Source organism: Pogona vitticeps, chromosome 2 (genome assembly GCF_051106095.1).
Source record: "Pogona vitticeps strain Pit_001003342236 chromosome 2, PviZW2.1, whole genome shotgun sequence".
NCBI lineage: Eukaryota > Metazoa > Chordata > Lepidosauria > Squamata > Agamidae > Pogona > Pogona vitticeps.
Window position 1 is genome coordinate 163,646,059 of NC_135784.1, and position 15,590 is coordinate 163,661,648.

A 15,590-nucleotide genomic window follows, 5' to 3' on the forward strand; every position below is an offset into this window, starting at 1 on the left:
GCTCCAGCTCAGCCCCAAAACATACCGTATTTGCCGGCGTACAAGGCGACCGCCGTATAAGATGACTCCCCCAACAGGAAGAGCCTGGGCAGGCGGAGGCAGGAGGAGGAAGAGGGGAAGTGGGGGGTGGCGGACGAGCGAGCACGCTGGCTCAGCAGTGGGAGGGTGAGGAAGAGGGCAAGAGGCTGAGTGGGCGGTGGCAGGAGGAGGAGGAGGAAGAGGGGAAAAGGGTGGGTGGCGGGAGAGCAAGTACGCAGCTGGCTCAGCGGCGCGGGGCGGCAGGCAGCCCAGCAGCAGGCTCTGGCTGAGGGCGAGGAAGAGGGCAAGAGGCTGAGCGGGCGGCAGCAGGAGGAGGAAGAGGGGAAACGGGCAGGTGGTGGGCGAGCAAGCGTGCTGCTGGCTCAGCGGCGCGGGGCAGCAGGCTGCCCAGTGACGGGCGAGGAAGAGGGCAAGAGGCTGAGCGGGCAGTGGCAGGAGGAGGAGGAAACGAGTGTGCTGCTGGCTCAGCGGCGCGGGGCAGTGGGCAGCCCGGCAGTGGGCTCTGGCCGCTCAGGCATGGCAGGCTGTGCTTCCCTCCCTCCATCCAGACCAACTGCCTGCCCACCCGCCTTCCTCCCCGGCCAGCGCGGCCCCGCGTCTCTCAACGGTGGCGGCTCCTTCCTGGCCCAAATGAAGTGCACCCAGCGTACAAGACGACCCCCCACTTGGAGGCATGTTTTTTGGGCCCAAAAAGTCATCTTGTACGCCGGCATATACGGTAGTAGTCCTGCTGCTGAGCTAAAATGGTCATCCATGATGGGCACGGAGCAGGGTTGAGCATGGAGCACTGCTGCCCAATCAAACCTCATGAGATTGCCAGGAAATAGCTCACATGAGACCACGCCACAGTCAATCTAAAATGTGTGCTATTTCCACTTCTGATTGCACCCTGTCTTATACATGGATACCTGCAATCTGCAAAGAATGGGGACAGAGCTGATCCAAAGTGGGGCTATAACATTTTTTTAGGGGATTATCAAAGGCAGGGCATGTCCCTCCAAAGTTCATAGAAAAAAAGGGCCACTCAAGCATTACCTACCCCAGCCCAGATCAATAACTAAAACCTTGTAGTTCTCCGGGCTTTAATTTTTGTTCACGCTTTCTGAAGTTTGGGCCCTGGATACTTTTCAGAGCGCCTCTCCCCAAGAACATCCACCCATGCCATCAGATCTTCATGGGTAATATTCCTAGGAGTTGCCTTCTCCATGGGGGCACCAGCCCTTTGGAATGGGCTCCCAGCTGAGCTACGCCTGGCCTCCTGCCTTTAAAAGGGTATTTAAAACAATATTTTTAAAAGCAGCATTCAGTAGCATCCTCTAAAGACTTGCCTAATTTGTCCTGTCATCAGACTATTCCTCCTGCTTGTTTTATTTGTTTTATATTATTTTATTGATTGCTCTGTTTGTATATTTTTTATTATTATTTCTTACTGTTGCATTTATTTGTTGTCAATTGCCCAGAGTACTGCTTCATACTAATTGGGTAGTATAAAAGTGAAAGAAGAAAGATATACACTAAGCTGCCCTGTATATCCTTGATGGATTCTGCCTCATCCTTTAAGAACCCATGAGACACAGTATTAGGTAGCAAACTGAGAGAGGTGCACCATGAGCAAGCTCTTACCCTTTCTGGGTAACAGATAAGCTATGAATTGGACCTGTTGCTTTAATTGCTTTTCCATTTTAAAATCTGAATCAAGAGATGCCTTTCAAATAGTTTTAACTAACATTCTAGAAGTCACTTTGATCATTTCATATAGGAAAACACACACCAACGTGAGTGTGTGATGTAAATGTTGACATGTTGCAGAAAAGGGAAGAAAGATTTGACATTGGGATGGTAAAGACTCATGTCTTAAATAAGACCTAGTTCAGCCTCAACAGATCAACTACAGTATTCTAGCTTCAGAAGTGCAGTCAGTCCTTACTTGTAAGGCTGAGCAGATAAGGGTCAAGTGGGATAGAACATTTGTAACTAGGAAGCCCACAGCTATTCTTTTTTTAAAACAACAACAGTAGAACAGAGGAATTGATTTACATCCCAGTCAAAACATCATCCTGCTGTTATCTCAAAAAAAAAGCTCTCTCTGTCACCTATAACTTTTTTTCTGTGTGCTCGGAACACTATAAAGAGCATTTTCATCAGGATCATTATAGGGAAATAACAGCATTTAAACTCCTCCCTGTTCTTTGATCCCAATGAAAATCTGTTCCTCCTCACTTCATATTGTTATAATGAACAATTGATGTCTTTTCTGAAGATGCAATTAGCATCACATGTAATTTGGCCCCAGAAATCATACAATGTACAATGGCCAATATTTCATTGCTAATCTCAGCTCAAGGGTAGACCCACTGAGTCAGCTGCTGAAGAGTAAGTCAGCTCTTTGTAAATCTCACTGGGTCAACTGGTCAACTCTAGTTGGGAGTCACAATAGGATACAAACCAGTACCTTACACTGAGAAAGCACAGTGAACTAAGAAGCAGATGTATTTACAAGGACAGGAATTTTAAGAGGCTAAATTCAACTTTGTCACTTTATTCAAATTTTCAAAATAGCCTTTATTCTACTTGTTTTTAGTATAAAAAGTCCACAAGTTAAGTGCACCACAGTGTTTTACAGAGAGACCTAGAATCCCAACCTTTCATTAACAGTCAGCTGTATGGTTGACCATGACACATACAACACGCAGAAAATTAAGATAAAATATATTCACCAAATCTGATAAATTTTAATTCATAAAAACAAAAGCAACAACAACAACAAAAGATTGAGGATCCCTGAAATATTCTTCTTAATCCTAGTAAGACTTCATTGTACCCAAGTCACTTTTTTAAAAGATGCATCTAAAAAAAAATAACAAAACAAAACTCCAGCAAGCTTGCACAATGATTGATGTTCCCCAGGCATTCCTGTCTCTCTAGCCTGAATAACATTCCATACAGAGTTTTGTTATCAAGACACCGGGTTGCTTCCCCACCCCACCCCTTTAAAAAAAAAACTGGTTTCATCTTAAGTTTTTGTTTGTTTGTTTGTCTGTTTAAAACATACAGGAAGCATTTAATGAAATGTTGTGTTTCTGGCACCAAAACATGGCTTCAGTTAGATTTTTAATGTGCAAAGGAGTCCCAAGATCACTTAAGAGTGTATAAAAAGAACATCCCAGGCCAACGCTCTAGCTGCATACCTTCCTGGCAAAGAAACAGAGAGCAAAGGTTGAGAGGGAGGAGCCGGTAGAGAGGGGCACTAAAAATTAAGAACTGGGCCCCAGTCCTTCTCCTTTAAGAGGCATCCACCACAGGCGCCTCTTCCCCCAAAAGAAATAGAATTATATGTGACTACATTTCTCTCCAGCACCACTGATTCTATGGAAGAGGAAAGATGATGCATTATCTTAGTACTAACGGGCAATGGAGATAACTGCAAGGTTTTTATATATATATATTTTTTAATATTTGGAAGCTAGGCTTTCTTAGCAATTTTCATTTTGGTCCCCTCCCAGCCCAACCTCTTCTTATCCCCACCCCCACCCGAAACACCTGGTCTTATATATAGTTGTAATAATAAAAGCCAGGGAGAGAGAAAGCGAGAGAGAGAGAATGAATGCCACAGTGAAAGGCTTTTCCTGTGGAATTAAAGGGGAAATATTGGGGCAGCTCAGCTCACGTTCCTTTCAAAACTGAATCCCCAAAGGTTGGAAAGAGGCACTCCTACCATTGCATGGTTTTTATTTAAAGTTTGCCACCTTTTTCTTTTTAATTTTTTGTTTGTTTGTTTGTTTAAAAGAAAAAGTGCCTGAAGGGTCAGGGCACCAGGAAGACACCCCCCCGCATCATCCTGTGTCTAAACTGCAACTCCGGGTTAATACGACTAAAGCGGTTACATTGTGAGAAGTGCTGACAGTATGTGATGTCGTTCCTTTACACCAATGTAGCCCCCCCCTTTCCCTTCACCAGATAGTGTAGCCACCGTCGGAGCCCCCCATGAAGAAGTTGCCCTTCCGTTGCGTCACTAGCACGTTGGCACCCTGCATGACAGCCAGCTGGGCCGCGTTGGGAGGACAGCCAGGAGGAGGGGGCTGGAAGACAAGAAGAACCACCTGTTAGGGGGAAGAACGCTGGCAGGAAACATGTCAAATGGGAAGCTCCCAAGCAGCACAGGGGCTCCGAGGAAGAGCGGCAGAACGAGAACTTAAGCAGCATGGGAGGCGTTTCACTACATTGCTTCTGCACCACACTCCACACATGGATTTTGTGTTTGAAAAGGTTTGCTCGTGGCAAATAGATTCTCTGGACAGATGATTATCCTGAGATACAAGGGAACCATGGAGACTAACTCTACACAACTGAGGCTGTAGAGCTGCCGAGGCCCCTGAGACATATAGTCGAGGGTGGACCATTTCCCAGAGGTTACAGATTTGCCCCCAGGACCAAGCCATCACCAGGTGTCATGGGAAGCTAATGTTCACCCCTCATACCATGTCATTTAGCCCCCCCCCTTCTCTGGCATCATTTCCCCCTCCAAGCCGAAACAGACAGAGATCTGTGGCTCTCTTTGTACAGGTAATGCCCTTGTCATCTCAAACCAAAGATAAAAAGGGCATTCCCTCCCAACATTTATCATCCCTATGGGGAAAGTGAACAAAAAGAGTGGCGAAACAGGATTCCCCCACCTTGCCCCTGCAGCCAACTCCTATTTCTTTGGGGAGTGTGGAGGAGGAATCTTGTCATCACAAGGGCCATCTCCCAATCCCTTCTGGCCCAAATTCAGGCCCTTTGCTGGGTGAAGGTTCCCATCTCCTGACCCAATCCAAATTTAATCCCCACCAGGAGCTTGTCAAGGTCAGAGGAAATGACTCTCTCTTGGGTCTGTTACGTTTCTTTTCATGGGTGAGGAACTGAATTGAGTCCAAAGATGACAAGAGGGCATCATCTTTGTTTGGCAATGCAGCTAATCCCTTGCTAAAAATTACTGCATACCTGAGGAAATTAGAGCATCTTTATAGAACTAGCTGGAATTAAAGGGAATGAACCGATTTTATATTTTCTATCAAATTAAAAAAAAGCCCAGGAGATTCTTTTGCCTTGTATAATCTCATGGCTCGTTTCATGATTTAGTCGTGCCCGACTCCTCGTGACCCCATGGACCAGAGCATGCCAGACCCTCCTGTCTTCCACTGCCTCCCGGAGTTGGGTCAAATTCATGTTGGTCGCTTCGATGACCCTGTCCAGCCATCTCCTCCTCGGTCGTCCCCTTCTCCTCTTGGCTACTCGGTCCTAATTGTACATGAGGCACTTCATGATCCCTACAGATCATTTCATGCTTATAGCTTTTCAGTGATGAGGAAATATTGATTACCATGCGAGCACAGCAGGCATATCATTAGATACTGCTCAGTTTTCACATAATAATAATAATGAGCAAGATCATTTTTTTTGATGTGGAGGATATCGAGGTACATCCCTTTCTCAGACCATCCAAAAGACCCAAATGGTTAAGGAACAAGAACAGCAAGCAGTTTTACTTACCGGAATATTAGCAGGGGCACCATGCGCAAACCTTGCTCCAGCATCATAGCCTCCTTCAACAAGGACAGCGGATCCAGGAGGGTAGACTGGCCCCACAGGATAGAAAGCCACTGGAACTGAAGAACCCATTGGGCCCATAGCAACCGACTGAGCCACAGGAAGGTACAAAGAAGCACCAGGGTAAGCGGCAGACATGGTTGGTACAGTGGCAGCCCCAGGATGCACAAAGTTTGGGCGATAGAGCTGGTAGGGGGCGAGATTGGAGACAGAGAGAGAGAGAACACAGGGAAGAAAATGCTTTATAAATATATTCAGAGACTTTTCACCTCATCAAGACATTTCCCTATATCCAGTCATCACTGGCAATATAACTGCTTTTGATGAATTGAAGTATACATGAAGGGAGCTTGTAGAACAGACAAAGGTCTATTCTCTGCCTATTGTGGTCTTCCCAGGAAATTGTTTCTGGGAACCACAAGAGAAGGAGACATCGTGTGGACAGCTAGCTCTGCTTTCTCTTTAGGCTTCTGGTGTACTTTCATTGTGGCACCTTTAGCCTAGTGGGGCTTGGAAGATGTAGGAAAAATATGGAGCTAATACTCTCTCAAACAGCTCCTCTCATATATATATAAATATAAATACATACATTAAAAAAAAACAGCCTGCCTCTCCTAGCTGGATGAGAACCATTTCTGAATTTCAGCCAAATGTGTCTTTTTTGGAACAGAGTTCCAATGTTGAATATATGGAACCATGGGTTAATTCCTGCTTAATATACAGAGGTAACCAGCCCAGCATGCTTATACCTGATGTCCGGAGTAAGAGAGCAATGGTGTATGCTTTGGTCATGGAAGCCTCTTGCTTCTCTAAACCTTTTCCCCTCAGTTGCCCTAATCTCCTCCCTCAAAATTTTGAATTAAACTTGTATGAATGAATTCAAGAGCACCCCCAAGCTGCGCACCTGTTTTTTCAGGGGGAGTGTAACCTCATCCAGCACAGGCTGCACCCTGTTCCTTGATATGCATTTTGACTGACCAGAAGCACCTTTGTCTTGTCTGGATTAAGTTTCAATTTATTCACCCTCATCCAATCCGTTACTGACTCTATATGGACATGAATGAGAGCATATTTATGGAGCACTAGCAATGGCAACAACTGAAACATTTTACACATCTCAGTGTAATATCTGGCACCTACCCATCATGAAAAGGGGAAAATGAGAGACTAATTACATGGCTAGCTATCTACACCAAAATTAAATTGAGTAGAGGTGAGTGAGATTGCAGTATTAAGTCTGTTTCAGCAAAAAACAGCAAAAATTAAAATAAAATTGTAAAACCTCAGAGGTAAAGCAGTGCTTTTTGATATAGGTTTTGTGAATTAAAATCCACTCCAGCAGATATATGGAGTCCATCTATGCATCTGCTGAAGTGGTCTGTAGTCCATAAAAGCTTATGTCAACTAATATTTAGTTATTTATTATTTATTTAAACTAGTTTATCCCCCTTTCTCCTTAAAAAGAACCCAAGGTGGCTTACATAATTAAAAAGACAATACGTAGAGGGTAAAAACAGTACACATACAAATATTTTAAAAGGATTAAAACAAGTATTACATTAAAAACAGTAAGAAAATCAATACTAAAGCACATTTGAAACATCAGAGCACAACTATTCATTTAAAAACCAGTTATTAAGGGAAAGCCTGCCTGAAGAGAAAGATCTTTGCCTGCTTGTGGCCTAAGAAAGGACAAATCAATTCCCTTAAACATACCCAGAAGGGAACAGGAAGCCAAAGAGCTGCAACAGTGACTACCCTTGTCAAAAGACAGGCTACTATATGCTATGGTTAAGTTTAGGACATAGACTAGCTCATCAAAACCCAAGATAGAGATATAGCACCAGATCAATCCTTCTTTAGTTCACAAAAGTGCTACATAAATATACCATAATCGGGAACAATAAGGGGAAGGTGTAGTAGTATGACCACACACATGAGCTGATCTCTTTCAGTATTAACCATCATTGCCAAAGTTTATGGGATCAAATGACTTGGGCCTAGATTTTGAGAACAAGTTATCTTGGTTACCAGGAAGGGTCCCTCTGGGGTTAAGATGAAGCATTCGGACATGCAACTATTGTGCACCTAGCTGATACTATGTGAAACTTCATAAAAGGTCCTCACAAGAACTAAGACATGCTTTGGAAACATGCTTTTGAATGTTCAAAATGTCATCAAGTGGATTAGTAGATAATATTCAGCTAGAACAACATGCCCTTAGTATAAAAATCAATGATTTTTTTTAAAAAACATCAAATTGATTTAAATTACAATTTAAATAAAATCCTTTTTTAATTTAAATCATCAAAAATTAATTTATAAAATCTGATTTTTAAATCAATTTGATTTAAATCAAATCTACTCTGTTATGTTCATTGTTAATCACCGCTGCAGCCCTTATAAGCAAAAAGAACCTGTTGTCTGATCAAGCAGAGTTCATGTTGTCTTTTCATATCACAGAGCAGATTACATACTTCTGAGTAAGCAGGAGGCGCCTCGGTATACGGTGGAGCCTGAGGAAGAGGCATGGTCTGCTGGAACACTGAGGGATTACCAGGAGGCTGAACTGGGTAGGAAGGCTGCGTAGGGTATTGACCTAGGAGGAAAAGTTAATCAATATTAGCACAGTTTTCCAGGCTACAAAAGAAAAGGAACTGAGGCCAAGGAAACTCCCTCCTTTGGAGTCCATCTCTGAATGAAAGAAAATAAGTCTCTAAGAAACAGAAGTACTTCCTCAGTGGAAAGGTCAAAGACCACAAAAACATCTGCCACTTTTTATCTATGTGAATGAATACATTAAAACAACCGTCTCTCAAGCCTCCTCTGTTTAAGAACAAAGGCAGCCAAGAGTTACATTTCAAGGGAAAGGATAGTGCTGTCTTATTAGAGATAAACTTTTTTTCAAACTTAATAAAAAGTTGTTTGCTTAATCATTATTCTCATGGTTATATACCAAATCCAATTCCATCAACCAACCACTGATTTAACACTGAAGCAACCGAACTCTAACAGCCCAGTCCTAGGCAGATCTACTCAAGTCGAAGGGGGTCATCCTGCCAGTTCCATTTTCTGCAATTAGTTTCCCATTTTGGCAACAGACCTGTACTATGACAGTTATTCTGGCAATATCTTGGCTGCGGCTTCAGATTAGTTACAGCTTTTCAGCTGGCAAGAGTAAACAAATTATAGCCAAAGGGGGAGGGGAGATCCGTTGGTGAATGAAATCATCCTGACATCATCCTGAAATTTCCTGAATGGGGTGGCAAATGAAATTAAAAAGCTACAGCATACCTGGTAAACCCCAACGGGACTTATTCACAGGTAAATGCTTTTAAAATGCTCTCCCTCAGTGCAATTCTTCACTGCAAAGTTCTTTACTCAATCTGTATTTCCTTCTGTAGCAGGGATATGCTCTTTTATATTGCCCAAACTTACACATACCACCTCAAACTGAGGCTGTTGTTTGCTAAACATGCGTAGTGAGTAAGTGTATGCAAAATTACAGTGTCAGGAGAGTAGTTTTACGTGATACAAACTCCAGTCTCTGTATAACAGCACTACTGTATGCACTCTTTCCATCTGTATCAGGCCAAACAGCCTTGGTTTTGTGGACCTCCCCAAGCTGTCAAATTGATTTGGTGGTTTTAAAAGGAAAAAATGATATTCTGAAGCTTAGGAAGCTCCCCATCCACAGAAATTGGATTGAGTTCTGAAATAAGTTCCCATGAGAGGCTGTGGGAGGCCATACAGAGAACACACAGGGCTAAAAGTTCATCCCATCAGCGGTTGAGGAAATCTGTCTATGACTGCAATGAATTCAGCTCAGGCACTCTTTCCTCAACTTCTCAGGGCCAAGGAAGGACAATATCAAGCCTGATCCTGCTGTTTAATTGTTCAAGTAACCAGTTGTAGATTAGATTATTCCATCTGCTCATTCTGTCAGTTGTAGCTTATATTTTTGTGTTAATATTTTGAATTGTAATACATCTTGAGTGTAAAGGGGTATATAAATGCACTAAGCGAATGTTTGTAAACTCACCTTTCTTGGAGATTTTATTTCCAAGAGAAAAGGGATTGTTTTGTTTTGTTTTTTAGCAGAGTTAGGATTAAATACAAGCACAGGATAGTCCCTGTAGGTTATTATTAACCTTAAAAAGTCTATCACCCTTTCTGTTCCAGCTGGATCTAAATCACTTAAAGTCTACAACAGCATGAAACTTGTTGCTTAGTGTACTAAGTTGCACAAGAGGAGGCCCATTTGAATCAATAGAATTTATAGACTTGACTTGCCAAATCTCCATATTCAATTGCCCTACTTTTGTGCAACTTTACAATAGGCTACAAAGTCTCGGCCAATGATCTGTGTGTTCACATGAAAGCAAGTCATCTGGACTTGCTTTAGTTTGCACAGGACTGACCTAGTCAATACACTGCTTTAACCCTGCAATTCATCTCTCCCTATTCAGCAATACTATACATTATCCTTCCTTTCTATTCAACATCTGTCTTTCATACCAGTCAAAAGGTACAGTATTTGATTGATTGATTGGTTGATTGATACCTGTCATAGCACAGGAGCACAGAATAAGTCCCAATGCAGGGCTGTGCCTAGGTTTTGTGGCATGCTGTTATATTCCTCATGGCCACTATTTATTCCAATCCAGTCTTCATCTGGTGACAGCCGCCTGATTTTGGCTCCGCACTTTCCCTTTCCCTTCAGCTGCCGTCCATTTGCTATCCTACCTCACTTCACGGCAAAAAAGGGGAAGGAGAAGCCCTACTGCTGGCCGATCACCACAGGCCCAGGGGCACCTTTTAAAGGGGAGAATAAAGGTCACCCTTTGGAAACAAGCTCCACCGAGGAAGCCCCACATTTTCACCCTCCTTTCGTGTATGGGGGTGGGGTGGGGGTCTCGTTTTAATGCCAGGCTAGGGCGGGTAAAGGCAGAGTCAGGCCAGGCTACCTAGTCTAGATGACAAAGCCTTTGCAGGGCCTAAAAACCAAGCCCTGCAATTCGGCTCGGTGGGGCCTCGCGGTCCTCCTGACCTGTTACGCGGGAGAAGGTGGCGGCACAAAAGTCACCTGGAAGCGCCCAAGGGACCTTCCCGCCTGCTTCCTGCTGCGAACAGCCGCCATCCTCCCCGAAAGACCTGGCCCTCCAGCCCGACCCCCACCCCTCTCTCCTTCCAGGGCTTCCCCCGAGGCACCCGAACGCCTTTCGGGCCCTGGTCCCCGAAGGGTGCCGCGGGGCCCGGCGGTGCTTCCTCCGAGCCGGGCGAAGAAGGGGGTTCTCCTTGCCCAAGTCACCCCCGCCTCCGCGGCAGCTCAAGAGTTAACATCCTGGCCGGGAGGGTTGCGTCATAGCAACCTAACATCCGCCCTTCCCCCACCCCCTTCACCCCGACTTTTCGAGGCCTCCCATTGGTCGAGGCTCCCGCCACTTACGGACAGGGCCCGGAGAATAACGGGACTGCGGCGCCAGCCTTAAAGGAACGGCGCCCCCTGAGAAAGGGCGAAGCGGCGGGGTGGGGTTGTGCGGGGGAGGGGGCGGGGAGGAGGGAGGAGGAAAAGGAAATGAGCCCCTTGCCTTTGCTGTTCATGATGGCGGCGTCGAGAAGAGGCGAAAGGGAAGAACGGCTCGCCCGGCTATGGGAGGTTCCACCGACTGTGGGGCTTTTGGCGACGGCGGCGACTCTTCCTTTCTCGATCACTTCCTTGTTGTTGTCGCCGCAAACCTGATGAGAGGGGTTACGTCGAGGCGCGTGACGTCACTCCGCAGCGCGGCTGGAGCAGAGGACACGACCGGCCGGGTGGGGGGGGCTGGGGGTGTGGCCAGATGGCCGAGGGGGCGTGGCCTGTTGAGGCTGACAGGTCAGAGGGCGGGAGCGCGCCCTCGGGATCCGCCGGCTTTCCCTTTTCTCGATGGGGTCGGAGGGACAGATGCACCGGGGAGAAGGGGGAATGGCCCCGATCGTTCCGTCAATTAATTGCTTAATTGCTATTGATTGATTAGGCTATTGTCCTAATTTCTGATTTGGTTCTTCTCTCGTTCAGACCAGTTCCAAAGGGAGCCTGGCAGGAGAAGGAAAGACAAGTCAGTAGAAAAAATTGAAACGACAACAACAAGACGAAGTTCAAAGCAGTCGCCTTTAAAGGCTCCTTAACACCTGCAGAAAGATACTGTAAAAAGCAAACAAAAGCTTTTCAAAAGTTTAGGAGGGTGGTTGGGTTTATTTTTTTTAAAGGTTCCCTTTTGAAATATTTATTTTACCTTCTTTCTCTTTGAAAAGGACCAGAGGCAGCTTACATAATTAAAAGTCAATCTTTAAGACTAAAGCAATAAGTATACGAATTATTAAAAAGATCCAGCAAGTACCACACTGAAAGGCGGTCAACAAAAGCAGCACCAGAAACCCATTCAAAAGCAACGGGGCAGAGCAGTCCATTAAAAAAAAAACCCATCTCAGGCAGCTAGTGACGCAGGTAAAGCTTGCCTGAAGAGAAAGGCCTTCATCTGTTTGTGGAAGGACAGCAAAGATGGGGCCAGTCTAGCTTCCCCTGTGGGTGTGTGTGTGGCGTTCGAGAATCTGGGAGCAGCGACAAAGAAGACCGTCTCCCACCAAACTCACCTGTGAGGCTGGTGGAACTGGGAGAAATTCCTCTCCTCATGATCCAATGGGAGATACAGTCTTTGAGTTAGTTTAGGGCCAAGCCATTTAAGGCTTTATAAGTTAAAACCAGCCCTTTGAATTGTGCCCAGAAACAGATTGGCAGCCAGAACAGCTGCTCTAACAGTGAGATTATGGGATCCCCGAGATCAACCCCAGAAACAGGTACTGCTTGAACCTTTCTGACAGCTCCATCATCAGCGTGGCACTGCTGAAGAGGCCCTTGCCACATTAGTTATCTGTTGCACCTTGCATTTCCATGGATAGAGGTAGTAAACTTTCATCAGTTGGAGACATACGGAGGCACAAAGCTTCGAAATGTACAGCATATGCAAACAAAAGCACTGTTGTTGCGTGCCATCAATCTCCAAAATGCCCTGTCCTCAACAGCCCTGCTTGGCTCTTGTAAACCCAACCCTGTGGTTCCCTTAGGGAGTCAATCCTTTCCCTATACTATATGATCTTTTCTTTTGCTGCTCCCAATGGTTCCTAGATTGATTGATTGACTGATTGACTGATTGATTGATTGCATTTATACCCCGCCTATCTAGTCAAACGACCACTCTTATCTGTTCCAAAGAATCACAGCTTCAATATTTTTGTTTCCTGAGTTAGTTCAGGCTTGGGTTGCTCCAGGACCCACTTGTTCTTCTTTCTTTTTTAAACACATTTTATTAGTTTTTCAATCTATCTACATTCAATTCGTGCTTGTGTAAGCATTGTGTTACATGGGTTGCTTATAATTTTTTTGTGTTTTGGTTTCTTCTTAGCTGTCTCTTCAAAATCTATACATGTTTTAAACGTTTAAACCGTTGATGTGTGTATTTTAGCATATAATATTGGCTACTATCATAATATTGCTCTCAGTGTTCTCAAAATCCTCTAAAAACATACCTAATAAATGTAATTCCAGTTCCAAATCTATATAATTTTGAGGTGATTTAATCAACAAACTTTGTATTTTATACCAATCATAATTGAGTAGGTTCCTAACATATAATAGATGTTATCTAAAGCATTTTATACAGATTTTCTTTATATAATTGTTTAGCCATTTCTGTCTCTACATTTTCTATCATATCTATATCAGTACCATATCTAATGTACAGTATATTCATTAAGTACTATTTGTTTTGCCCCATCCTTATATCTAGCTTCAATTTACCTCAAAAAACACTGTGTTATGCCTTTACCCTGATTAATGATCCCTTATTTCAGTTTAATTCCCCTTTTTAATATATAAGATATGCCCCTTTACAATTCCAAAATTAAGTATATACAGTACATGCTTTCAACTTTGAGGGCCAACTTAATATTTTTCCTTTTTCATCTTTTTAAGTAACTCTTCCTCTTATTTGTCTTTTCTTGTTTCTGTCTCTCTAAACATTCTGCTGTCCCTTGTGTCATCTGGAAACATACACTTGATCTATCTCCAATATATCTTCCAGGCTATTTTTAATTAATTCTGCTGATTTTCTCCCCTTATCTTCCCTTAACACAGTTAACATTCTCCTCGGCTCTAGGGTTAGAATTAAATCTCCTAAATTTTCTCCTCTGATTTCCTCCAGCCCTTCTTTTGGTTGGCATATATCATTCGCCACCCTCACATTTCCTTGTTCATTATTCCCTGACTCCTGTTGAATATAGTCCTCCTTTAGTTGCTCTTTGAATGATTTCACCTCTTCATTATTGTATCTCACTATTTCTATATTCAGCATTTCCAGTCTGTGGGATATTGTTTTGTTTTCCATATTTGTTGACATACACTCATTAAGATTTTGACAGATTTAATCTGTGTGTTCTGAAATAGTTCTATTGGTATTCCATCTACCCATTGTGATTTATTTTTTCCTATTGCTTTCAGAACAGCTTTCGCTTTACTTTCTAGAACTGCAGGTTCTTGATCATAAGATTCCTCTTCAAAGGAGTTGGTCATTCTTTTATCTCTTCTGTATAGGTCTTCAGTATACTGTTTCTACCTTCTCTTTATTTTCTCCTAATCAAATAGTATGCTTCCCTGTTGGTCATACACCATTGATTGATTGATTGATTTGATTTGTACCCCGCCTATCTGGACCAATGGACCACTCTAGGCGGCTTCCAACATAAAATAAAATAAGATTAGCATTCCTAGTCTAGGTTTAACTTTCCCTTTAATTTCTTGGATCTTCTGGAAGAGATGTCTTGTTTTTTCCCCTTTTGTTTTTCTCTTCTACGTCTTAGCATTGATTGTTGTAGTCTCTTTGTCTCTATGTGACAGCTGGTGAAAAACTCAATTCAGGGTTCTGATCCTATTTATTTATTTATTTATTTATTTATTTATTTATTTATTTATTTATTTATTTAGGTGTTCAATTTTTGCGTCCTTCTCCAAAACTGTCTCTGGTTTCAATCTACAGTTCTTCTGGTTCATAGTCAATTGAGGTTAGTAATGGAAATTTGTTCATTATGTAGACTTTATATTAATCAGGAATGTTATTTCAATTATATTTTGGCATTATGATATGGTTTGCTTAGATCTCAAGTCCATTTTATCCACAAAAGCTTGCTACTTGTTTTATTTTTTAGTGGGCCAATGAAAGGTATCACCTACTCTGCATTTGTGTAATCTCCAGGACTACACCGGCTCTTTCCTTTTTTTGTTATGATTCTTTTCATGTTCTTTTTCAGTTTTACTCTAATAATGGATATTGACAGTTCATAATGAGTACCACAATCTCCTCCTGGTCTTGTTTTGGCAGAAAGAATAAAGCTTCTCTGTCTCCTTCCAATTACATCATCTATTTGATTTGCATACTTGATTTGTGATGTCCACATATACTGTCATCTATTCAGTTGATTGAAGCATGTGTTTGCAATTAACAGATTGTTGACTTCGCAAAATTCTATGAGTCATTCTATTGCTTCATTTCTATCCCCAAGGCCTAATTTTCCAAGATTTGATTCTGTTTTGTTCTCTTTAGTAGCGTTACAAGGGGAAAAAAACTATAAATCTGTGTCAAAAGGATGAGAGAATCCTCTCTGTTAACAGCAGGCTGAAGTCAGAATGTTCCCAGGAGCACCCATGTACACGAGCAACTCTGGGGGAAGCTCATACTTTGCAAAAGTACTAAACCTTTTAGGAAGGGGTGGAGAAATTGGGCTGAACACACTGAAACAGCTTTTCCTGCTTGGAAATGGAATACCAAGGTAGGAACAACTTTGATTTGCTCCCCAAGGGCTCTTTTTGTAATATGCTGTCAAATGCCTTCGGACTTTATGGTGCCCCTTGTGAATGAATGATCCTTGAGAGA

The 15,590-nt window shown here is 43.1% G+C and overlaps 1 protein-coding gene and 1 long non-coding RNA gene across 3 annotated transcripts; one reads left to right on the plus strand and one right to left on the minus strand.

The window, feature by feature from the left end:
• Positions 1-2,562: 2,562 nt before the first annotated feature.
• DAZAP2 (DAZ associated protein 2) lies at positions 2,563-11,437 on the minus strand. 2 transcript variants are annotated; one of them, XM_072991067.2, is made up of 4 exons: positions 11,217-11,437; positions 8,103-8,224; positions 5,569-5,811; positions 2,563-4,118 (listed from the first exon to the last, which is right to left on the minus strand). In XM_072991067.2, exons 1-4 carry the CDS (start codon positions 11,227-11,229, stop codon positions 3,990-3,992), a joined length of 507 nt encoding a protein of 168 aa, XP_072847168.2. In that variant the 5' UTR covers positions 11,230-11,437; the 3' UTR covers positions 2,563-3,989. The 2 variants fall into 2 exon arrangements, with proteins under 2 accessions (XP_072847168.2, XP_020640193.2); XM_020784534.3 differs by lacking the exon at positions 11,217-11,437 and adding an exon at positions 10,190-10,664.
• Positions 11,438-14,642: 3,205 nt separating this feature from the next.
• Positions 14,643-15,367, plus strand: LOC140704664 (uncharacterized). Its single transcript, XR_013541236.1, has 2 exons — positions 14,643-14,721; positions 15,329-15,367. It is a non-coding gene; the product is annotated as an uncharacterized LOC140704664 (long non-coding RNA).
• The last annotated feature ends 223 nt before the right edge of the window (positions 15,368-15,590 follow it).

Excerpts from the sequence above, each read along its gene's own strand:
- DAZAP2 (XM_072991067.2), bottom strand. Across the intron at positions 5,812-8,102 it reads CGCCTCCTGCTTACTCAGAA|CTCTATCGCCCAAACTTTGT; the intron begins GTATGTAATCTG and ends GCCCCCTACCAG. Across the intron at positions 4,119-5,568 it reads GTGCCCCTGCTAATATTCCG|CCCCCTCCTCCTGGCTGTCC; the intron begins GTAAGTAAAACT and ends CTTGTCTTCCAG.